General features: G+C 38.5%; 3 protein-coding genes across 3 annotated transcripts; 1 reads left to right on the forward strand and 2 right to left on the reverse strand.

The window, feature by feature from the left end:
• Positions 1-17: 17 nt before the first annotated feature.
• On the reverse strand, positions 18-11,568 carry LOC108602727 (esterase B1). Its single transcript, XM_017990879.1, has 5 exons — positions 11,004-11,568; positions 2,588-2,900; positions 2,376-2,526; positions 1,580-2,316; positions 18-1,519 (listed from the first exon to the last, which is right to left on the reverse strand). Exons 1-5 carry the CDS (start codon positions 11,045-11,047, stop codon positions 1,055-1,057), a joined length of 1,710 nt encoding a protein of 569 aa, XP_017846368.1. The 5' UTR covers positions 11,048-11,568; the 3' UTR covers positions 18-1,054.
• LOC108602728 (growth hormone-inducible transmembrane protein) lies at positions 5,384-6,702 on the forward strand. Its single transcript, XM_017990880.1, has one exon. It carries the CDS (start codon positions 5,470-5,472, stop codon positions 6,571-6,573), a length of 1,104 nt encoding a protein of 367 aa, XP_017846369.1. The 5' UTR covers positions 5,384-5,469; the 3' UTR covers positions 6,574-6,702.
• Positions 11,569-17,233: 5,665 nt separating the features above from the next.
• Positions 17,234-23,811, reverse strand: LOC108602726 (esterase B1). Its single transcript, XM_017990878.2, has 4 exons — positions 23,394-23,811; positions 19,188-19,500; positions 18,228-19,112; positions 17,234-18,162 (listed from the first exon to the last, which is right to left on the reverse strand). The coding sequence occupies exons 1-4, from the start codon at positions 23,438-23,440 to the stop codon at positions 17,677-17,679; spliced, it is 1,731 nt and encodes a 576-aa protein (XP_017846367.1). The 5' UTR covers positions 23,441-23,811; the 3' UTR covers positions 17,234-17,676.
• Positions 23,812-24,153: the final 342 nt, after the last annotated feature.

Below are 24,153 nucleotides of genomic sequence, written 5' to 3' on the forward strand. Positions count from 1 at the left end.
AGAGAACAATGTCAGGTGGTTGAAATACGTTTATTTTCAAATTTTGTCATAAAGTTCCGATTTTTATCTTATTAAAATATTTGTAGTTGCATCACATTACATTTGAAGCTTGTAGGAATTGAATTTAGTGAGCTAAAAATACATTTAACGCTCTTTGTGGAATCTATGAAAACAATTAGAAACACTTAGTTCTAGCTTTGTGCATTCAATAACAGCTTAAAGGTGTTTTGAGTCAACAGACATTTTAAACATTTTCAATATTTCCTAAATAAATTTTGTAGCGTTCTCCTTTTTTCTTCTTGAATATAAATATATGCATTTAAAAAGACTAACAAGAATTATATTCCTAAATATGTATGTAAAACTTGGACTGGTGTTGTACGTGTTCAAATAATCGAATACATATGTATGCATACAAAGTATAATTATTAAGCATGCAAACGCCTAGCGTTAAAGTTAAACGGGTTTTATATTATTCATGAGCTCAACTGCCCAACATATTGTTTAAAAAATATATATCTATACCCTACATACATATGTATGTATATATGCTTATTTCTTGTTGTATTTTATATGAGAGAATTTTAGCACGTTACTTTTAGAATACAAATCATAGCCTAAGTGGCAACAACTAGAATGAAATATTACAGCCTATATACATTTGGATTTCATCAGTTGAAAGACATAAGGAACATATTCGTTTAGCATAACTTGACTTATTTGGGCATAAGTTCCTCGACTGTACGCTTTCTTAGTTGTGTATGTCACTATGTATTAAAGGTACTTCAGTTGCGACTTTTAGCATGAGAGTTAGGGCTACACTCATTCACATTGCACTAAACTTATAAATTTTTATCTACGAGAGACACTAAAACGATTTTAACGTTCTTAAAACAGCTGGGGAACTAAATAACACATACTATGTATAGACGTAGCATCTGCATTTTTCAAAATATTATCGTAACTATGCTTAGTAGTTTGGATTAAAAACAACGCTTGGCGCTGTCTCAACATAAAGACTACACTGCTATAAAGCTATAAACTCATTTGTAATTCACATCAGCTCATCACGCTTAAAGAAGCTCTCCCAGACCATTAGCTGATGCAAGTCGGGCACATCGATGATCTTCAGCTCATCGGAGATATTAAGGCACTTGAGCTGCCGCTTTTCGAGTGCAGCCGCAGACACGGGCTGCCACAAATCTGACTGCTCCGGGTCGAAATTGGGGTTACCATGCGTCGCAAAGTGCGTCCACAGGCCTACAAAGCGCTCAATGCACTTGTACTCTCTGGTATGGTTCTTAAGCTTGCGTGCTAGAGAATTGTAAAAGAGATACGAGAGATCGTCGCCGTGGCATGTGCCACGAACTTTCTTCCCACAGCTGAGTATGCGCAGATGATTAAAGTGCTTCGAGTCAAAGTCGAAGCGATACAAATAGGTGGGGGCGCTCGGTGCGTGCTCCAAGCGCGACAATACTGTGCGATAGATGGGGAACCAGAAATACTCATGCGATACCATCTGAAAATTTCCAAAGAGAATTAAGTATTCTCACAGAGCTTTGGCTAGCTAAGCACTCACCTGCAGATACTCATGGAGCGTGTCCAGACTGGGCGTCTTATCGGTGTAGTAGCACTGACGCAGCTGCTCGCCATATTCTCGGCACAGCTCACTATCGCGATCCATGTTAAGCTCCATGGGCACCACGTAGCGGCAGTCGCCCAACTCGTTAAGACACTTTGGATTCGTCTTTGTTTCTGAGTAGAGCAGCAGGCCCTCGTTGGACACACCGCCCAATATTAGGGGTATGCTGTTGCTCCAGGCAGTGCGCATCATAGCGATGGGCTTGGTGGGTACCACACTGTGGTTGGTCACATACGGCTCAATGACAGGGCCGAAGGAGAAGCCAATACGTTCTTTTTTCTCCTCATCAATGCAGAGCTCACCATTTGCCTTGATTATGTCCGAGCCCTTGGCGCTCTTTAAAAACTCCCAGACCTCGCGCTCCGCATTATCGCCTGTGTAGCCTGCCTGCTGGGCCAGACGATACGGCCAATTGCGCTGAGGCGTCACCGCCCAAGGCGACAACGTATTGCCAGACATGCAGATGGCCTTGTGGAAGAGACCACGCGTCTGCTCTGTGATCATCATATAGTGCACTGAGGCGCTGCCAGCGCTGTCGCCGAACAGGGTTATATTCGAGGAGTCGCCGCCAAAGCGCAAGCAATTCGCCTTGACCCACCGAAGGGCCAGCACTTGATCCTTGAGCCCCGCATTGCCAGGCACATCGAACTCAGGATCTTGCAGACATAGAAAGCCTGGCAATCGACATATATATAAAATACATTTCATTCATTAACATCCCTCAAGTACTTACCAAGTGGACCCAGACGATAGTTAATCGATATGACAACCACATCCTCGCGCAGCAAATAGTCCGGACTATAGCACTCACGCGAGGCTTCCCCGAACTGAAAGCCACCGCCGTAGATCCAGACCATGACAGGCATGGGTTTGGTGGGACTTAACTGAAAAGCAAAGCCAGGCATATTACAAAAAAACAAAAGTTTAATGCTCGGCTCTGCTCACATTCTTTGTGTAGACATTGAGGTAAAGGCAGTCCTCGGAGCCGTCTGTCATCTCGAACACAAAGTGCTTCTGCAATGGCTTTGGACCCTGTGATGTGCAGCTGCGCACCTCAGTCCAAATCTCTGGTGGCTCGGGCGCCTTATAGCGGAGCTCGCCGATCGGTGGTTTGGCAAAGGGTATGCGCTCGAAACTAAAGTAGGATTGGCCGTAAATGGACTTGCGCTTGACACCCTTTATGGGTCCATATGTAGTACTGACGACAGTCTTTTCACTGGTGCGATATCGACGCTGTTGCACCTTGAAGTCGACCATTCTGTGAAAACAGAACCATAATATGAATATGAATACAAAAATCATAATTCTTCAGAAAAAAAATGAGCTTGTTACTATCTTTGGTAGTCTGATTTATATTTTGTTCGATAATACTTATCAGCAAACTTGGAGATAATGAGAATTTTCGATCAGTAACGTAAAAATCTCGTCGCGAGCTAGGCCAGGTGTTTGCTTTGAAGCATTTTGGTATCAGCTAAAAATATATTTCCGTTTGCCATTTTTATGAAAATATATATGTATATGTATATATGTTCATTTTCTAATCGCTTAGGGGGCCTAAAAATGTACCCTAATCTTAAATATGAACCCAACCTATATAATTTTTGAATTTAAGAATAAAAGCTTGCCAATTATTAATATTGAAATTAGCAATTATTGCACAAATCTGCGCTTACAGTTAATTGTGAGCTCATCAAGTGAAACGTGACTTAAATTGAAATTATGTATGCATATTTGCTTGTAAAGCGTACCAAATTCTCCTAATTCTCCAATGGCAAAGGCGTTAGAAATATTTCATATTGGTGTATCGCGCTGTCATCCACTTTGTTATCGCTTCGACATTTCTGTATTTAAAATGCAGATGGAGAAATTCTGTCGATCGATGATAATTTCCGATTCTAGTTTTTCTATATAGAGAGCAGCGGACAGGCGTCAATGCTGAGTGAACGCTAGGTGGCGCTGTGGGGCTTGCTTACATGCTTGTTTTCTAAATTATATACTATAAATGTATATTTATATTTTCTAAGTGTATATTTTATGTGATTTTTGATTGTGTGGCCCTGAACTTTTAAATTAAATTTATTCCAGCGTAACGCCTAAAGTTAATGGCGAGAGCCTATAAAAGAATAGTAAGGTCAATATATAAATAATGATTATGACGGGACACAGGCCATAAAAAAATTAAAGTAGCTGTACTCTAATGTTGGCTTTGCGTGTGTCGCAGCCATTTCACTTTATTACACCCACACACACACACACCTGACCTATGCATCCTTTGTGGATGTGTGCGTGAATAGCAGTTAAATTAGAGCTCTTATCTCAATAATTTCTATCTCGCAATAATCCCCACAACATGTCACCAAATTAACAATGGAAAATAGTATATTTTCCCATTTAAGAGTTCATTGCTTATTCCTTTATTCATTCATTAAATTTTTTGCTTCTAGCTGTTATAACCCACTCACAAACAAAACAGATTTACGCGTTTGTCATTGGGCGCAAACAGATTCCGACAAATTGTGACGACAGCGACAGAAGAGCTAAATAAACTTTAGATCGGTTTGGGCAAGAGCTCTCATGATCATTTTTTTTTACAAACAAATTTCTTGTTTTTCTCAGCTCTGCGATGTAGTATTTCTTAGAATCATGCCTAGAAATCGCTGATAAGGCAAAGCGGGTGTCTACTGATTTTGTCAGATGAAACTAGTTGTAAGTAAATAAATACATAAATATATGTAAGTATTTGTTAAAAACTTTAGTCTCTGCATTCAGGTATTTTTGACAAAGATTTCCAACCGGAAGGTGAGAGAAAATGATGAGCATCAACCAATTGAATAGAGCAAGTGCCGAAATTAGAAATTACTCTTGCAAGCGAGAAAAAACTGAATCTTACAATTTTCTCGATAGAGATAAAGAAAAGGCACAAGATTTCGCTGCATTATACAATATATCAAAATTCTGAACATTTATTTTAAATATTTATTAAATCAAGTTAACTTTAACTATAAATTTATGTTTTATATATTTTTGACATTTTTGTAAAAAATGGAAAAGGGTATGATGAAGTTCCTCAAATGTATGTAACAGGGAGAAGGAGGCGTGGCAGACCACAAGTATATATATTTTGTCACTCGACGAGCTGAGTCGAATAGCCATGTCCGTCTGTCCGTCCGTCTGAATGTTTGAGCAACTGTTTCTCAGCATCTATGAGAGCTACAGCAACCAAATTTGGTATATATGTGCTCCTAAATCCAAACCCAAACGTTTTTTTTTATTTTTTTATTTCCTCCCCCCCTCCACGGCAAATCGAAAAAAACACGATATTAAGCAATATATTTAAAGATCTAAAAAAATCACAAAAACGCTTGGTTATGATTTTGACCGATGCCGAAAATTTAAGAGAGTTCGGTTTAATAACTTAGGAGTTATTCACAATCTAATTTTCAATATAGACAGCGGGGTGCATGTGCTAACGAGCCATACAAACGTCGCTGCCGACGCAGCGGCGGCGTTCGCGCTTGACGCTACAAGCGAAAACGAACTGTGACGCGTACGCTGTTTTGTGTGTATGTGTTGCCCTAGTCAAAGTGTATCTAAAAGTTGGTGGCGCCCAACTTTAATTTGCCCACTTGTTTTATTCTGGTATTATGTCAAGCCTTACTATATTTTGCTTCGATTCATGAATATTATTCGCTGAACAAATAAAAGCGGTTTTGTTTTCAGATCAGCATGCCTTGGCTTAAAGATCAAGGGATACACCATATGTGTGCTTCAAAATTCAACACCAAATAATATTCAAAATATAACGACAGTTCATTTGACGCATTAAAATGCTTTTGGCACGGCTCACACATGTCCTTCCCGCCAGATCGACGCGCTTACTATTCAGATCGCCCAGCGTTAGCCAAAGGCTATGGAAATCGACTTTACAGACAACCAGAAGCCATATCAACTCCAAGGATTTACCAGCTGTTAAGCCAAGCAAATGGCTGCTACCAGGTCGCCCCAATATAATGCGCTGGTATTCGGAGGGCTCGCGTGGACCGCGCGACCGATCACACCTGGATCAGCGCACACGTGGACCCTCGCTTAAGGAACGACTCATGGGACCACCAACGGAAAATGCGTACTCCATGGGCAAGGGAGCGGCGGCGGGTGCAGCGCTGATGGGTCTTGTGGCGCTCTGCTATTATGGCTTCGGCCTGTCGCACGAGCCAAGCATCTACGATCACTCGGTCATGTGGCCCCATTACGTGCGCGACCGCATTCATGCCACCTACGCCTACTTTGGCGCCTCCTGTGCCGTGACTGCCGCCTCAGCGGCAGCTGTTTTCCAATCAGATGCAATGCTCAATCTGATTATGCGCAGCGGCTGGATGGCCTCGCTGATTACGCTTGGTCTGGTGATGGGCACGGGTGCTTTGTGCCAGAGCTTGACCTACGAGCCGGGGCTGGGAGCCAAGCAGCTCGCCTGGGCGCTACACTGCGGGGTTTTGGGCGCAGTTATAGCGCCCATATGCTTCTTGGGCGGTCCCATTCTGGTTCGAGCCTTGCTCTACACTGGCGGCATAGTCGGCGCTCTCTCCACGGTGGCAGCCTGTGCGCCAAGCGAAAAGTTTTTGACCATCGGTGGTCCATTGGCCATTGGACTTGGATTGGTGTTTGCCTCCTCGCTGGCCTCCATGTGGCTGCCACCCACCACAGCCCTCGGCGCCGGTCTGGCCTCCATGTCGCTCTACGGCGGACTGATACTGTTCAGCGGCTTTTTGCTCTACGACACACAGCGCGTTGTAAAGGCGGCTGAGAGCTATCCAGAGCACGGCTACGTTCGCTTTGATCCCATCAACCACGCTTTAGCCATTTACATGGATGCTCTCAACATTTTCATTCGCATTGCCATCATTTTGTCCTCAGGAGATCAGCGCAAAAAGTAAAAGCCGCAGACGTCAAAAGCAAATTTATCGAATACGTTTTCACCTTTCAACAGGCAATAACTATGTATGTAAATTGTTAAAATTATTCGCGAATTTATCTATATACATATGTTGTCAGCACTTTAGAAATTGCAATTTTTTCTGCATTATTTATTTAACTTAAAATACGTGCTTTGAGAGTCTGAGATAAAAATAAAACATTTTCAACGGTTTCACTTTATTTTGGATTCTAGGAATGGACTTAATGACTTCATACGAACTTTTATGTCCAGCAAAGTATAAGTATTTATTTTCTTTAATTAAAGTAAAATCAGCTGCCCATCTAGCCGAATCTTTACTTCATTGTAGGAGATCGGTAACTTGAAAATCAACCGAGTATAATTTATAAACTAATAGCCTCTATGCCCAGGCATAAATGTATAAATAATCAAAAAATATATTGTAGTATGAAAATAAAAAAATAAAGTTAAACCCACACTATACATACGAATATCCGAAGAATCTCAAAGATTGAAGACTTTAATGTTTGAACATAAATTTTTGAACACACTGTAATTGTTGTCAGTTCTCATTATGTCTGTAGCTTGTTCTCGCCCTGTCTCACGTTTCAACGTGTACAGCGTAATCTGGCCTCTAGTGATAAGCTTAGGCTGCATCAGACTATGCCGTAATGATTTGCTTTAATTTTCCACATACTCATACTCATACTAAGCTGTAATATTTCCCCATTCGCATTATCAGGGATTTGTCCCAGACAAGTGAATCCAAGGCACAAAGTCTAAGCATACAAAAAATATCGAAAGCAAGCAGACAAAGCTCTTGGCCAAAAGGCTTCTGCAACTCTAGCATTCGCTATATCTATGTTACCTTATGCTGTAACAAGCATAAAACCATTTTACAGCCAGACAAATTGTGATATATGTACATTTGTTTGCATATATAAGTTTTGTTACATATTTACGCTGACCTTGGAAGGCGTCAAAAGCTTTGCGAAAAGCTTTTTATCCTGAATATGAATGAAATGCAAGCTTACAATTGCCGCAAGGCTAACATTCAAGGTAGTTGCCTTTAAAGCTTGCACTGGGGTTGAAATTTATAAATGTACTTGAACATTCTGAGGTCTATGATTTGGTCGTTGCTTCAATAAGAATTCAACCTAAACCTACAAAAGATCACAAATTTTACTTATTTATCAATTTGCATTGATAAACGTATCAATGTATAATACCTATGTTCACATATGTATGCACATACTTATTTAATACAAACAATTTAGCTGTTGTGTCGATTCTTTCATTAATTTTGCTTTCAAGCCGTTTTTTGTGTCTGCTACAAAAGCTTTAAACAAAAAATGAAAAAAAAAACTTTCACAGTTAATTTGTACGCATCCAACTTGGTGATACACTTTGCCAACAGAAATGCAACAAACTTACATGAGCCAACAAATGTACAGCGACTTACAAGATTCAATCAACTCATATTGTCTACGCTCCAGAAACAAAATAAGATTGGTAATCTTTTTTAACTTTTCATGCCTCTGCACAATCTAAAGATACCTTTTCCAACTCATACCAAGTGCCAAAGTGTATGAAAAACAAGTGGACAAATTAAAGTTGGGCGCCACCAACTTTTAGATACACTTTGACTAGAGCATCACAGCAAACACACGCATGCACTCACAAACACATACACACAAAACAGCTAACGCGTCACAACTCTTTTTCGCTGTAGCGTCAGCAGCGACGTTTGTATCACGCATCAGCAAGCGCACCCCGCTGTCTATATTGAAAATTAGAATGTGAATAACTCCTAAGTTACTAAACCGAACTTTTTAAAATTCAGCATCGGTCAAAAACCATAACCAAGCCGTTTTTGTGAATTTTTTTTTAGATTTAAATATTTTTTTTATTGTTTAAAAAATAAATAAAATAAAAGCGATTCGGTTTGGATATAGGAGCACCTATGTATATACCAAACTTTGGTTGCTCCAGCTCTTATAGTTGCTGAAGTAACAGGTGGCTGCAAACATTCAGGACGGACCCATGGCTATATCGACTCAGTATGTATTGCTGATCAAGAATATATATACTTTGTGGGGTCTGCCAGCAACTTCATAATACCCTTTTCCATATTTTACAAAAATGTCAAAGTGTATAAAAAATAAACATAACGCGGCTAAATTAAATAAATTTGACGAATACACACATACGCTCATACATGTGTGCTTATGTACATATATGTGTGGGCGACCAGCACAATAGCTAAACAAGAGCGACAACGACAAATGCACGTACAAAGCGGCCCACAATTTTTTGCTTTGGGGCAGCGCAAACGCGGCGTATGAGGTATATATAGTCTGAATAAAAGAAACACAAAACATATAGTCTATATGAGGAAATTTTTGTGTACAGTATATTTTACGTAGACAAACATGAAATCAGCAAAAGATCAAAAATCTTCAACAATAACTGGCAACAAGAATATACTATAAAAAGAATTGTTCAACTGCCAGAAAACATTTGCAAATTAACAAATTATCCAAGGCCAAATCATAGAGCAATTTTATTTAATTTAATTGTATGTCGAATTACCGTCAATTGCTCGGTGAATTTTAAATGTTTCTTTATTAAAGCGATCAGCTTGTAGCCCTACATAATGCTGTTCAATATAAACTTTATTTAAAACTTAAACTTGTTCTTTGAAGGCTTTCACTGAAAACAAACAGACGTCGATATTTGTCTTTATATTAGGTATAATTTATTTTTAGATGCTCAATGAATACGAAAAAAATGAATAAATAATGTATGTACATACGTATGTGATAACAAATGCGTTTGTCAAGTAAAATGGTATAAATCACGCCTGCATTTAAATATGCAAATTTTATTTTGAAAAATTTAAATTATTACTTGTAATTTATACTAAACACTTTTTTATTACTTGAAAGCACATTACGATTCTCATATTAACAGACCGAGCTCATCGTTTATTACTTGGGCAACTGTTTTGACAACTTTATTTGGTTGTCTCGTCTATGTGGCTCAAATCGTAAACCTGTTGCTCAGGCTGATCTCATGGCACAATCTCTTTTGCCCCTTCTTGCAATATCTTGCCTACGTAAGCTTATATGTAGGTATGACTCAGCCTAAGCTCTGTACAATAGATAAATTTACATAAATTGTGTTTGTGTTCTTTTTTGTTTTTGTGACAGCAGTGAGCCTCATTTAGAGCAGTTTTCAATGCGGCATGCTACCTAATTATTTGCGCAGTTTAAGTGCCACCAGATACAGCTAAACAAAAAGGGCTCGTAATGAGAGCGCTCTGAGCTCAGCAGTTCGTGCTTATGTGTTTATGTTTTGCTTGTTACGTAGGCAAATTACAAAGTTCTCGGAATCAATAGAACGGCATGACGCCAACACCAGCCAGCTGTGCTCCCTAGGCAAGCGTAGGAGAATTAGAGCTCCTGTGGTGTTGTTACCTGTCAAATTTTGCGTAAGGCGTAATTTGCAGCAGGACATTTTCCAGAACAATGCTGGTATTATGGTAGCAGTTTAGTGCCGCCTGCTGTAATGAGCTTACACCTGTGCTCTATCCTTATCTTGTAAAAATAAACAAAAGTTGACTTCTGCTCTTTAATTAAATTAATAATTAATATTTTATCATTTGATTGGATTGTAACAAAAAGTTATACATTTATATTTGAATATACATATATATGTATATAGAGATCTTAAAAACATTCACTGATCAACATTTCTTTCTATAACTAGTCAATGAGAAAATTAAATCATTTTGTAATTTAGTTTGCTTCTGCCACTGATGACACTATTCGCTGATGTCATTTTCGCCAAGCCAACACTATGTAATACGATTATAGTGCAACAAAGACAATTAACTAGGCAAATAGAGCAGGATATGGAAATGATGATCTAAACCAAAGCTTTTTATTTTACTACAGCTGCCGATATTTCATATACAATGCACAATGCAATTGTCGCTTTAGTTTGTCGAACATACTATATACAAAACATATACGTATTTATTTATATTTTTGCGTACATACTATATATAATTGAACATAAGTATAGAGAAGTCACTTCTTAAGCGAATCGATTAAATATAAAAGATATTTCAAATATAGAATGAAAGTTTTAGGATGACACCCTTGTTTTCGCTTATTCGTTTATAAACAAGACCATAAAAACTGAACTTAAGCCCTATGAAAGTTTCATTCCCGAAAGATCAAGTATGCTAAATTAAAGCTCAACAATTTTTGTAAATTTTATATTTTATCAGAGTTAAGAAAAACTATTTCCTACCTAAATACATACGTATGTATATAAAATTTATTTATACCGATTTCTTAATCCATAAGACTATATAGTTTATAGTAATAATATTAATATTATTTTGAAAATTGTATAACTTACTTGAGTCCAATTTTTATTTGATCAAATGCAGCCATGGAAGACATCTTTAAATTGGTTTTTACGGCGAGTTTTTAGCTAGCAGTTCAATTATTTATATAAAAGAATATGGCAACGAAGCTTATATAAAAATTTGTGTTATTCTATAACTCTTATTTGGTTTGTTTTTGGTTTGTTTTGTTTTCAAGTGTGCGCCAGATGTTTCCGTGGCCTTGAGAAGCGACAATAGGCTGCGGCCAGCAGCTTATTTTTGATAAGAAGCTTTCAATGGCAAGTCCTGCGCACTACAGCATATACACACCAGCACAAACACGCAGGACACTTTCACTGCGAAAAAGCACACGAATTTCTTATCACATAACTTTTGGTTTCAATACGCGCAACTATAAAACGAAACGCCACGCGAAATTTAAATGGTAGCTGCTAAGCAAGAAATTTAAAACAGCTCTACTATAGTTTATAATAAATTCTTGTGTTTGTTGCGCTTGCTAGCTGTTGATTCTATAGATGGGTTTTAATTCAGCTGCAAAGTTTTGAACTTTTATTGCAACGTCCGTTTGTTATGAGAGCAGCGCGTCAACTGTTTTCAGAGCACCAGACGGAAAAAGCTCAGAGGAAAAGCTCTAAGCACATGGCGCACAGCAGAGCTTCTGTGTTCAAACTTTCAAGCATAAAGAGAACTCAAGAATATTTCGTTTATTTCTTATTGTTGTATTCTCATTGTTGTTGCTGTGAATTCGCTTGTTGCTACTGCTCAGGGGACTTACTCAAAACCACTAACTAATCATGCTTCTCTACGGGTCGCAATCAAAGAGGCATGTGTGCCGCTTATCTCATATATGCATACATATATACATACATACATATGTGTACGAATTTTTCGTCCACATGTGCATACATATGCATGTATGTATGTATGTGCAATAGAATAAATAAGTACATATATGTATATGTATTTTCATACGTAGTTATAAGAACTAGAGCTTAGGCCATCCCTGGGCTGCGTCTATAGATTCACACTGAGTCATCGATGGATACTGAGTGATTGCTACAATTACACGCGTGCTCTTATCAGTTAGCAAATAATAATAGTTGTGGACTCTTGTCGAGCTGTTAAGTGGCCGATAATTTGCTTGTGTTAACTTTGATTTTGTTGTGTTCATGTCTGTGTTGCTGTGTAATCTTTCTGCAAAAATCATATAAAAAGTAAAAAAGTAAATAAATCGTATTGATAAGGCCATATGCTTCTTTCCGGAACATTTCAGCTATGACTCACGGAAATTCATAGAAATCCCAAAAGCTTATTAAAAAATGAATTCTAAGTAATTGTAAGCAAAAATATTACCCTTCTTGTTCTTAAGTTATTTTGTTATTACTTTTTAAGAATATGATATTTAAATTGATTCGAAATGAACAAATAAGCTCAAAAAAGAAACGTCATAGATTTTCATGAAATTCTCACCCATTCTCGGCTACGCTCTTGTTAATGCCAAGTCATTAGGTAATGTAAACAAAGCCGATTCAAACAAGGATCTGTAAATATATGTTTAAGTCAAACAGCTGATTTATGTATATGAATACTTTCATATATACATACATGCAAATCCTTGATAATTCACTTCATTCAAAAAGCTTTCTTACATTCAAACTATACATGTACAACTTTTCCTAAAAGCTCTTTGTACTTTAATGCTTGCAACATTACTATTTTTCAATTTGGGTCAGTTCACTGTTATGACCAAGCAATTATAGTTAGTTATGGCCTTTTACCGTTAGTCAGTCAGCTAGTCTTAGCACGCGATATAAAAGCTAAGCTAATCGCATAGTTCTCCATTAGACGGCACGCAATGCACCGGGGCTGCCAAAAATCAAAGTTAATTAGTGTTAATAAAACAATATTGCGAGAAATTCCAAAAGCTCCCGGCATTTTTTGATTTCTATCAACTAAAGCGAATTCTACTAAAATGACCTTGGGCAATGCTTCAACCATTATAAGATACATACATAGACACCGGGGCTAACATAAACTCTCGTGACTTATGGGCATACAAACATAGTCACAGACCTATATATGTATGTGAATATACATAAGTACGTATATGTGTGCGGATGACACTTAATTCAGCGTGTGCTTTTTTGTGGGCGCACTAAAGCTTTTTCAAGAGCAAGAGCTGAACTTGATTGCTTAATCTCGCTCTACGTCATTCTATTGTAGTCACAGCTGACAGTTTATGCTCTCTTCTCGATCTCGTGCCTTAACATATAATACTCTTTTTTTTTGTTTTTTTTTTTACATATGTACGTAAATAAATCAATTACAACAATTGAACGTTTTTACCTATTTCTGGCATAGTCAGCGCAAATTGGTAATTTCGAGCAGTAAATTAATTTAATAAATTAAATTTAAGCGCCTCGCCTGATCTTTTATTGAATCCGGCAGTTTGTATGGCACAATCTGTTTGCAATTGAGTTTCTCTAAGGTATAAGCACTATACATGCATTTACCAAAATCGAAATTCGCAAGGATTTATCAGAAATCAACTTTTAATAGCTGCGTCTTGACAGTTTCATAACAATCCATAAATATTTTGATTTATTTATAGTAATTCTTTTAAGAAAATAAACAATTTTGGATTATTATTATAAAATGTTGGCTTTATTTTGTTTAGTCGAGGTTAAGTTTGGAGTGACTGGTATAGTTGTTGCCCTCGCCGTATATAGGCCAACCTTAGTGCTACCACTAAATCCCTCTTAAATTCTTCTTCCCTCCCCGCTGAACCAATTATTAGATAAAACGAAAAGTAAATAGTTTTTTCCTGTTTCAGCAAGTTCCAAAAGGTCGTTTATAAATGCGAACCTCAAGGAAATTGTCTCTCGCTAAGTGCAGGCCAGATGTCACGCTTTCTTCACAATTGCAAGTTTTGCTAAAATCGTTGTGAAGCACTCTCAGTCTCATGGCGTGTGTGTCTATGAGATGAAAGTGCACCGTGAGGGATCCGACCAGCATTGAGATGTGGATTCTCTTCTGGTGGAGAAGAGTGGAATTTCGGTTGAGACTTTGAATTTGACATGTGAGCCTAGAGATAGCACAGGTGGTTAGCTCTCTCCAGTGTGCTGTTCCATGCTGTTTTGTTGCTATTTCATTACGTTACCGCCTGATTTACATGACAATGATTTGGGAGACGAAAGCTCTCCTTTTCCCTTTATGCCTTCAACTCTGTTATGATTTTCGGTGAGTCCTATGACAGAGCACGTTGCTATCTATCTAGACACTAGATCGAGGGGTATCAGATGAAATATAGTGCATCGGTGGTGGCGGTGTTATTAAAATAATGTAACTAGGTTATTTATTTATTTGTATATTTTTACTCTAACCAGTGTTTTTAAGCATTCGAATAGAAATCAGTAACGTATAAGAGAGAAAATATGTTTTTGGTTTCCTAATGTCCTAAACATATAGAATCCCCAAGTTTTCTTGGTGTTTACATTAATTTTCCTTTAAAGAAATAAGGGTTCTTTTTTATTTTTGACTTATGAAAAAATTCTTCTGCTCTATAGCGATTTCAACTGATTCTTATAGCTGCCACATACGCTGACGACACTGCCTTCCTCGCTTCAGCCACATCCCCCAGTGAAGCCTCTCAGCTGATGCAAAGGCAACTAGACATGCTTGGCACGTGGCTGGTCGCTGGAACATAACAGTAAATTCTGAAAAGTCCACCCACACCACCTTCAGCTTGCGGCCAGGTGACTGCCCGCCTGCCAGCCTACTATTGCACGGGAGCCTACGCCAAACTATCTAGGAATGAAGCTAGACAGAAGGCTCTCCCGGGGCTCCCATCTTGCACTCAAACGCAAACAAGCGGAAGAAAAATTAACCAAACTCCACTGGCTAATAGGCAGGAGCTCAAAACTCAAGTTAAGCGTTAAACTGCTGATATACAAATCCATTGTGAAGTCCACCTGGACTTACGGTATTCAGCTGTGGGGCACAGCCAGCAGAACTAACCGGCTAAAAATTCAAAGGCTACAAAACAAAGCGTTGCGTATCATATTCAAAGCTCATCATCCATGCCGAGCTCAACAGCCCCTGGGTGAACTGCACCACCACTAGACGCCTCAATAGAAACCACCCACTCGACCTCCATACAACTCAACAATAGACAATAAATAACCCACCAATGTATTACTATATATAAACTATCAATGTACCACGATTAAATTTAATTATTGCCTCTTCAGGCAGATTTTAAATAAAAACTCTAAGAAAGAAAAAAATCTATATATATATATAATATGGTTCCATTAAAATACAAATATTTTAGTTAAATCTATAAGCTTATCAAATTTAAAAACAAAAACTTAATTTTCTTTTATCGTCGACTGTTAAAAGTTGACATTAAATAAGTAAATAAATAAATCCTTTTCCTTGGGAAAAACAATCGAAACGCGCTAGTATAAATAGTGTGTAATTATACTATATAAGCTCTGCTGACTAACTTACATAAGGATCTTGCAAAGTAATTTTGTTTTATATTTGAACTGTGTTATAAATTTATTAGTAATACACGAATTTAATGTTGAAAACCAAGCGTAACGCACATCTTGCCTTTAAAGGGCCGGAAATGGAGCTGCTATTTGCCGCCATAAAAAGTTCGTGACTGTTGTGCACTGTTCAATCCGTTGGGTCAGAGCTTACAATCTTTTCGTGTCCTCAAAAATTGCTTCATGAATTTTATAAAAGCAAATCAACAGCCAACAATATTCTCACAGCCGCTACAACACCCAAGCCACTGTTGCTTTCAGATAATTCAACTAACTTGCGTGACACGCACTTGGAGTCTCAGTCATTTCATTACATACGTACACATCCTAGCATCGACTGAATCCAACATGAATGATTTCCAGCTGCTGCTGAATTTCACCCAAGCCCACAGAACGTGACAGGAAGAAATAATACCTATTGGTGAGCATTGCCTAATGTACTGACTGCGAAAATAATTAAAGCCTCTTACAATTTCTTAAAAAAATGGATTCAAAAGTAGTTGAAGTAAGACTTAATAAGTCAATCTTTTCCATGTGACACCTTTCTAATCGCCACCTTGTGTACAATATAAATTTCTAAAAACTTGTTTTTATTAAAAATAAATAATGCTCCTAGCTTAAACAAACCAACAACTGTCGACTGAAAAGACAGAACAAAATAGCCCAATCCATTGCTCAAAATTTGTATCGCCTAAATTGTTCCTAGCTTATAAATGAACATATTACTACAAAGTCATTTGGTTCTAGCTACACGTTGAGTCATTGACAACAAAAAAAAAATGTCAAAAAGTATATTAAGTGAGATGGCGCCGGTTGACGTTTATGTTTTAAGCACGAATAATCGCCACCGCCGAAAAATATGCCGGGAAATACATCGTGCATTGTTTCGATTCGCACTCAGCCCAATTTTCGAAATAAACAAGCTCGCATTAAAGTTAGGTGTAGCCAACTTTTTGATGCTCTTTGACTAGGGGATCGTGTGTGTCAAATTGACACCACCAAAGTAAAATCCTATGGGATTCCAATCTGGGGTGTTGCCAATCGATCTTTAAAGTCTTGAATTTTCTTTCGCCTAACATCCACCTGAAAAAAAAAAACGATAAAGGGAACACTTTTTGATTTGTTAAGGTTAGTTTTAGAATATTTAAATTAAACTTTGACACTTGGCTTTTCCTTTTTTTATTTTTGATAATTTTGGATTGGAATAGTATTAATCAAGTGACTTTAAAAATATGTTAAGACACCATAAAATACTTTAGAAGATTATTTTTTTTGGAATTTTGGCTGCAGAGAGCATTTCTATCGAACTGTCTCTTTATTTGTTACAATCAGGTGTGTTCTTCCATGTATGCATATGTGTATGTGGGAGCGAGTGAATAGGACTGTGTTTTTGTCATATTTCTGGTGGGTTTGTGTGTGTGCGTGAAGCTGTTAAAATTGTTCATGCCTGCGAGCATTGTGGAATTTTTAATATCATAAAGCGTTGCATACCTACCTCACCGTGAAGTATCCATTGGGTTTGAGATGTGCACATGTGTGTGTGTGTGTGCTGAGCGGGTTTATATGCACAAACATAAATAGATATAAACACACAGCACACAGAACACACACACAGTCTAGCGGCTGTAAACAATTTTCCATTCAACTTAACAATTAATAAAATATTTTCGTTTATTTCGTAACATGTGAAATATTAGTTGATTGCACTTTTCATATTTAATAAAAAATATCCTCTTAAGCTTGTTAGTTTATAAAAAATAGGTTTAAATATCCGAAACTTTGTACAAATTCTATGCTGTGTTTGCATATTGCCATTTGATAACATTGCAAATAGCATATAAATAGCCCAAGGCGGCCACAAAAAATTGAAGGCTCTTTTTCTAGTTCAATGTGTGGTAAGTGAATTATGCGAATGTGAAAGTGATTCTGTATATAACATACAAGTTTGTGCATGTGTTTGTTTACTTTCGATAGCTTGGCTATAGAGAGCTCTATTTACAAACAGATTTGCGCTGGGGCTGCGCTTTTGAGGCCACCTCTGGGCAACTCGCTGACCAGTCCGTCGGTCCGGATTACTAGCCTAGTGTAGAGCAGAGATAACGCGAACGACGGCTGCATATGACGTTAGGGCCTAGTACAACAGACGCTTGTCCAAGTACATGCTGTCCCAGAGACGCAGCTTATCGGCTTCGGGCAAATCCATCACCTGAACATCGTGCGAAATGTTAAGACACCTGAACACCGCATCCTCTTGTGATATGGGCAGCCAGGGCTGAGCCGGTTTCTCGTCATCGGTGGTGTCTTGCGCGGCTAGCGGTGTGCTGGGATTACCGGTTGCAGAAAACTGCACTAGCATGCAGACCAGCCGTCTTATGGTCTTGAACTCGGCTGTGCGGCGCTTTAGTTTTTTGGCTGCCGCATTGTAGAACAAGTAGGACAAATCGTCGGCATGACACGTGCCGCGCACCTTGCGGCCGCAGGTGATAATTCGCATTATGTTAAAGTGCTTTGAATCAAAGTCGAAGCGATACAAATATGTTGGCACCTTGGGGGCATTCAAGGCGCGTGACAGCAGCGTGCGGTGTATGCTGTGCCAGAAATATTTGTACGAGCAGAGCTGCAAAGAGATGGAGAATGAAGCGTTAAAAGTCTTGCGCCCAAGTTTATCTATGCTCCACTTACATCACAGTATTCCAGCAAAGTCGCAAGACTGGGTTGCTTGTCGCCAAAGTAGGCGGCTCTTAGCTGCTTGCCAAAGGCACGACGCTGTTCCACATTGAGGCCGGCATCCTCGGGAGTTACAAACTCGCAGTCGCCCAGTTCGCACAACAGCCCTGGCCACTTGCGAATCTCGGGAAAGACGAGAAGGCCTTCGAAAGAGTTGCCGCCCACTATCATGGGTATCTCGTTGCCCCAGCAGTTGCGCATCATCTCCAGCGGTGGCTTGGGTATCACACAGTGCGCCGATTCATATGGCTCCACGGTTGGCGCAAAGCTGAACATTAGCTTCCGCTGATGGCGCTCCTCCATGGTAATGATCTCCTCGGCCATGCGCAGCATGCTGCTTGTCTTACAGCTACGCAGATGGTTCAGTACATTGCGATCATTCGGCGGACTCGTGAAGCCAGTCGCTTGCGCCAGGCGATAGGCCCAATTATTTTTGGGCGTCATCGACCAGGACGAAAGCGCTGAGCCCGACATGAGCACGGCTTTGTGAAAGAGATTACGTGTTTGTTCGGTCAGCATCATATAATGTGTGGATGCGCCGCCCGCGCTCTCTCCAAGAACGGTTATGTTGTCTGGATCGCCGCCAAAAAAGTGACAATTACGCTTGACCCAGCGCAAAGCGAGCACCTGGTCCTTGAGGCCAGCATTGCCAGGTACATCGAGTTGCTCATCGTCCAGTGTGAGAAAGCCCAGCACGCCCACGCGGTAAGAGATGGTGACTAACACCACATGCTCCATCATAAAGTAGTCTGGACTGTAGAGATCACGCGAGGCCTCCCCCATTTGAAAGCCGCCGCCATAGATCCAGACCAAAACAGGCATAGGCTTTTGTGGATGCAGCTGCGAAATGAATATATTATATGAAATATATGTGGGCATAGGTAGCCTCGAACTGCGAGAAATCCATCAACTTACGTCTCTTGTGTGAACGTTGAGATATAGACAGTCTTCGCTGCCCTGCACTTGGTTTAGCACCAAGTTCACCTGGCAGGGCTTTGAGCGCTCCCGAGTGCAGCGCTTGATCTCGGACCAAGGCTCTGGCTCGACGGGCGCCTTGAAGCGCAGCTCTCCCAGCGGGGGCTTGGCGAAGGGAACGCCCTCGAAGCTGCAGTAGTTGTTGCCATAAATCGAGCGCCACTTGACGCCCTTCACCTTGCCATAAACGGTGTCTGCCACCACCTTATCCTTGCTGCGCAGTCGCTGCTGCTTTGTCTTGAACTTGACATAGCTGTGAAGTAAGAACAACAAGTGAAGCAATTAGTTAGTGCAATCGCCTGCGTTTATTAGACAGCTAAGTGCTCTAAATACGCGTAAAATTCCTGGTGTTTGGAATAAGCATTATTAATTATTTATTTATTCTGGTTTGTTTGTAAACAATTGCTAGACACTTTGGGCGGGCTTCCATCATATAAGTTCGTGAGCATTCGCCCATGGGCAAAACTCATTTTCTAGTATGTACGTGCGTAAAGAATACTAAAATACACAAGTTGTAAATTTTTGGCGATAGCCGAGCAACATCGAAGAAATGGCTCAAAGTATCTTATGCTCAAAAATTCACTTAACTATAGATTTGACATAGACAATGCAGCTTATTGCCAAACTAAATTATTTGGATTCGATTGTTGATAGACACGATAGATTCACGGCTGTCAATATTTCTAGGTGATAAGACCAAATATTTTACAGTAATAAATGAAACGTTGGACCTATCGCCCTCAACCCAGGGACTAAAAGCTTTCTCATAAATGTGCACTCTCTACTATGCTACAGCAATATTTTTTCTTCTTCCGTGTCCAGTATTCTCGGCCTTATCTTCTATCACTTCTATATTAAAATACTTAAGCACACTCGCCTCTTGCGTCTCTTACATCTCTTCTTACCGAATTCACAATATTTTCTTCTTTTCTGCACTTTTGTTTTCCAAACTATTGTATTTGACTCTATCAATCCTACGAGCAGCTTCTCTTTGAATTTTACATACGTCTCCGACATCAACACGTTGATGCTCTATCTGTCCCGCTCAGCCTTTTTCTACAGAACATTCGAGTACCGCGTGTTTTTTTTTGCCAATTTCGTTCCGCACTAAGTTAATCACACATATGACACATAAAATGACGCCGTCGTTTTTTTTTTTTCAAGAGTTTTAAAGTACTCTCCAGCGAACTACAGCTTTAAGATGCACTTTAATTTTGACAACCTTCACGGCTTGAACTATTAAAATGTTTGCGCCACTCGAGAAAAACGTTTTTACTTTTCGATCGTGATACTAATTAAACGTTCCTGGTCGACATCTCATATTTTGTAAGATATACATCTGTTATTTATTACTTATTTATTTATAAGACTACAATCCTAACTGTGGCAAATGAAACGTTTATAATGAATAATTAATTAAAGTATTGTTCGGTTGTTCTTGAAAGCGTAAAATTTAACAAAATAAAATTCTCTTGTAACTTAGTATGGTAAAAATTTTTTGTACCTTAGTACGAAAAATGGCATCTTCCCGACTACTCTCTTATCAATTTTTAATATCACCTTTAAATCTAATCACCGCCTGTTAAATCTGAAAATGAGTACAAATTCGACTTACAAAACTTTAGACTATCCTGATTGGCTAATTATATATTGAAACTATGTATGTATAAAAAAATGAATTTTTCTTGATGACGTCACCTTCCATAGCAAAGCCATCAGTTATTTAGGATTTTGTAGTATTTTTAATTCAAAAAATGTTAAATTCAATTAAAAAATGTTTGCATAGTCTTTACAATATTTGTTTGGAATTAAAGAAAAAATATTATAAAGAAAAAAATTAAGGGCTTAGCATTGTGTTAGTTTAGGTTTTTCTCCACCTTATCCACTAGACTACTGCTAATTGAGTGAGTCAGTCGACAAAAGGAACTTTGTCAAGAAAGTCATTTTAATTCTGAAACAAGGCGACTGTAAAATTTGAGCTTCTCCTAAAATATATTTTTCATGATAATGTTTACTGTATTTGTCATTTAAGTTTTCATCGTTTCTTACTTAAATGTAATTGATCCAGCTGAATACCTATTCACAAACTTCGCACACTAACATTGAAAAATCGACGAATTATGAGTAAAAACTGCTTCATGTAAATTTCAAGTGCGTTACGATTTACACAACGACGCGTGAGTCGATCCTCACCAGACCAAGCATTCTCGATACTGCAACCAATACGCGATAGATTTCAAGTGTTAGAATATGTATATAAAAAATATCCGCTAGGCAACTCATACTGCTATAAATCACACGAAATACTACACTTGCGTCCAGTGTGGTGAAGCAATTAATTAGCAGCTGGCAGGCACTTCTTACTGGCGAGCACAACCTTGGCGCTGTTTCTCGTTTAATTTTTATGAGTACTTGAGATATGTGAGAATTAAAGCTTTAAAACATATACTATATACGAGAGTGCTAATGCAAGTTCAAGGTTAAATAGAATGCAATTTCCACATGCTGAACTAGCTTCTCGAAACTAGAAACTGGTTTACTGGTTTACCCCGGGGAATATAACAGCACTTTAATAATAAAACAGTCACATAAAACAGTACTAGTCCACAACTACTTGTGAGTACATTGATGCAAATAAATTCAATTGACATGCATACTTTATAACGTACTTAATCTATCAAAGAGCCAAAGTAAACTGAATTACTAAAGCATGGAATCAAAATATTTGCAAAACAGCATCCATCAATAAGCCAATTTATCAGCAATGTTGCAGCTCATTGGCATACATCGGAGGTGCACTTTGTTTTGTTGGCCAGCGGTTTGTTAAAATTTTCAATCTATCAATACACTTGTTTTCACTAAAAGTGATTGCGAATTGTAAATTATGAATGCAATTTTGGCTCAACAGAAATTTTTGCAAAATCAATCGAATAAATTTATGAGATTCTGTGCAAATTTCTATATGGTAAATGTATTTGTATATTTTTATTTTTGTTACAGCAACTTGAGGGCTGATAGTTTATTATTTATATGTTATTTCAACAACAAAATTAGTGTCTCCCAAACCGGTATTACTAATTTATCATGTTTAGATTGTAAATAAATATTACAAAAGATTCACAGACTCTAAATGCTAATAGAAACAAACCATGAACGCAATATGTAGAAGACAAGTTTTTTACCCTTGCAGCTGGTATGTAAATTATACGATAGATTTCAAGTGTATAGACAATTTGTATACTCTGAACATGGGTATTAAGAAACTAAATCAAATATGTACATATATAGCTTAGGTCTGGTAAGTTTACAAAAGCTTCTGCTCTTTCGCGTTACCAAGCTGACTTTACCTAATTGTTGCGACTTTATATGCTCAGCTTGCGAATTTTCGTTTTTACGTTGACTTGACTTTACTTTTCTTTTTGTAGACCAAACGTGAGCTTAGGGCAATAAAAGAAATTATCTCGCTTGACGAATATATGTATGCAAGTGCAAGCTCCACTTCGCCATTGACATTGGTCGCTGAATAATGTTGACAAAGTAAAATTGCTGACGCAAGCAGGGGTAAAAGCCCGAGCAACCAGCCCAGTACTTAACATATCATAATTCATAATTATAAATAATGGCCCACACAGGCAGACACAAACTAACGAACCAAAATAGTCTGCACAATCTTATCAGCTTGCTTAATGCTATTACTTAATTTATATTTATTTATACAATATCAATAACGAGTCGATGTGCAAGCAATTGATATTTATTTATAGCAAGCGCTGGACGTACTTTAAGCACTGACTCTGAACCGGATTCTTAGATCTTCGTTGGGTGTGCACAAAGCGCGGTATTGTTGTTGATAAGCCACTAAGCTCTGACGCAGCTTTTCAGATTTCTGATATTCTGAGATTCGTAGACCTACAGATTAGCTATGGTAATAGACTGAGGGCGCGATGAAATCGCATTTTGAACTGCAGGTTACAATTTGATTGCAATTCAATATTTACTGTCCACGGGCAATTAAACTGAATTTGACCCAGATTTTCTTGGTTTGTTAATCAAATGAAATATTCGAGAGCACAAAAGAATGCTATCAATCACTCAATATTATTGATGGGTAAAGTTTTAGCAAAATTTATATTTTTATGCACTTACTTTAATGCAATGCGCATCTGATCCGCAATAGCTATATCGAATGACATATTGTGGTGTTAGCACGCTAAGTCAGAACGAATTGCAATTGTTTTCCTTTTTACTGATGTCGCTTAATTATTTAGTGTAATACACACACACACACACACACACACACACAATTAAAATCGCAATTGTTTTATAGCATACAAAAGTACGTTTATGTGGCGTATACGCAAGGCAAGAAAGTACTTATAATAGAGTTGGTTTCTTTAGTGAATTAAATTAAAATTTTGCACACAAGCACATAAACACACGCACGCAGAGTTTGTTCGCCCTCGTTGAAATGCGCTCTATATAATTTTTAAGCGCTGCTCTAGTTAATCAGAAGCTGGCTTCAGTTTTGACTTGTTGTGTTTTATTCAGGGGTTGCTCGTCTACTGAGCATTTAAAGTAGGCGCCGGGCTAAGTTTAGTGGTCGACGCTTGTCGCTCAAACAGCCACTCACACTCACACTCGCACTCGAACAAACACTTCTACATACCGCTAACGCTGACAGTGCGGGGGGCTCTTCACTCATTTTCTCATATTGCGCTCCGTGCTGTCGTATGAGTGATATTCTAGATTTGCTTGCGTTTGTATGCATAAGTATGCGTGCTTGTTTGTGTGTGTTTGTGTGTATGTGTGTGCGAGTGTTTCGCACTCAAATGCCCATGGCATTGTCTACCCGAGTGAGTTGCTTGCTGCTGCTGCTGGGCGCCGTTGTTTTGTTTAAACGTTATCG

Source organism: Drosophila busckii, chromosome 3R (assembly GCF_011750605.1).
Source record: "Drosophila busckii strain San Diego stock center, stock number 13000-0081.31 chromosome 3R, ASM1175060v1, whole genome shotgun sequence".
NCBI lineage: Eukaryota > Metazoa > Arthropoda > Insecta > Diptera > Drosophilidae > Drosophila > Drosophila busckii.

Coding starts and splice junctions, on each gene's coding strand:
- LOC108602727 (XM_017990879.1), bottom strand. CDS start 11,047: ATGTCTTCCATGGCTGCATTTGATCAAATAAAAATTGGACTCAA. Junction 2,527..2,587: donor TCAATGTCTACACAAAGAAT/GTGAGCAGAGCC, acceptor TTTGCTTTTCAG/TTAAGTCCCACCAAACCCAT. Junction 1,520..1,579: donor CGCTCCATGAGTATCTGCAG/GTGAGTGCTTAG, acceptor GGAAATTTTCAG/ATGGTATCGCATGAGTATTT.
- LOC108602728 (XM_017990880.1), top strand. CDS start 5,470: ATGCTTTTGGCACGGCTCACACATGTCCTTCCCGCCAGATCGACGCGC.
- LOC108602726 (XM_017990878.2), bottom strand. CDS start 23,440: ATGTCATTCGATATAGCTATTGCGGATCAGATGCGCATTGCATTAAA. Junction 19,501..23,393: donor CAGATGCGCATTGCATTAAA/GTAAGTGCATAA, acceptor CTTACTTCACAG/CTATGTCAAGTTCAAGACAA. Junction 18,163..18,227: donor CTTTGCTGGAATACTGTGAT/GTAAGTGGAGCA, acceptor ATCTCTTTGCAG/CTCTGCTCGTACAAATATTT.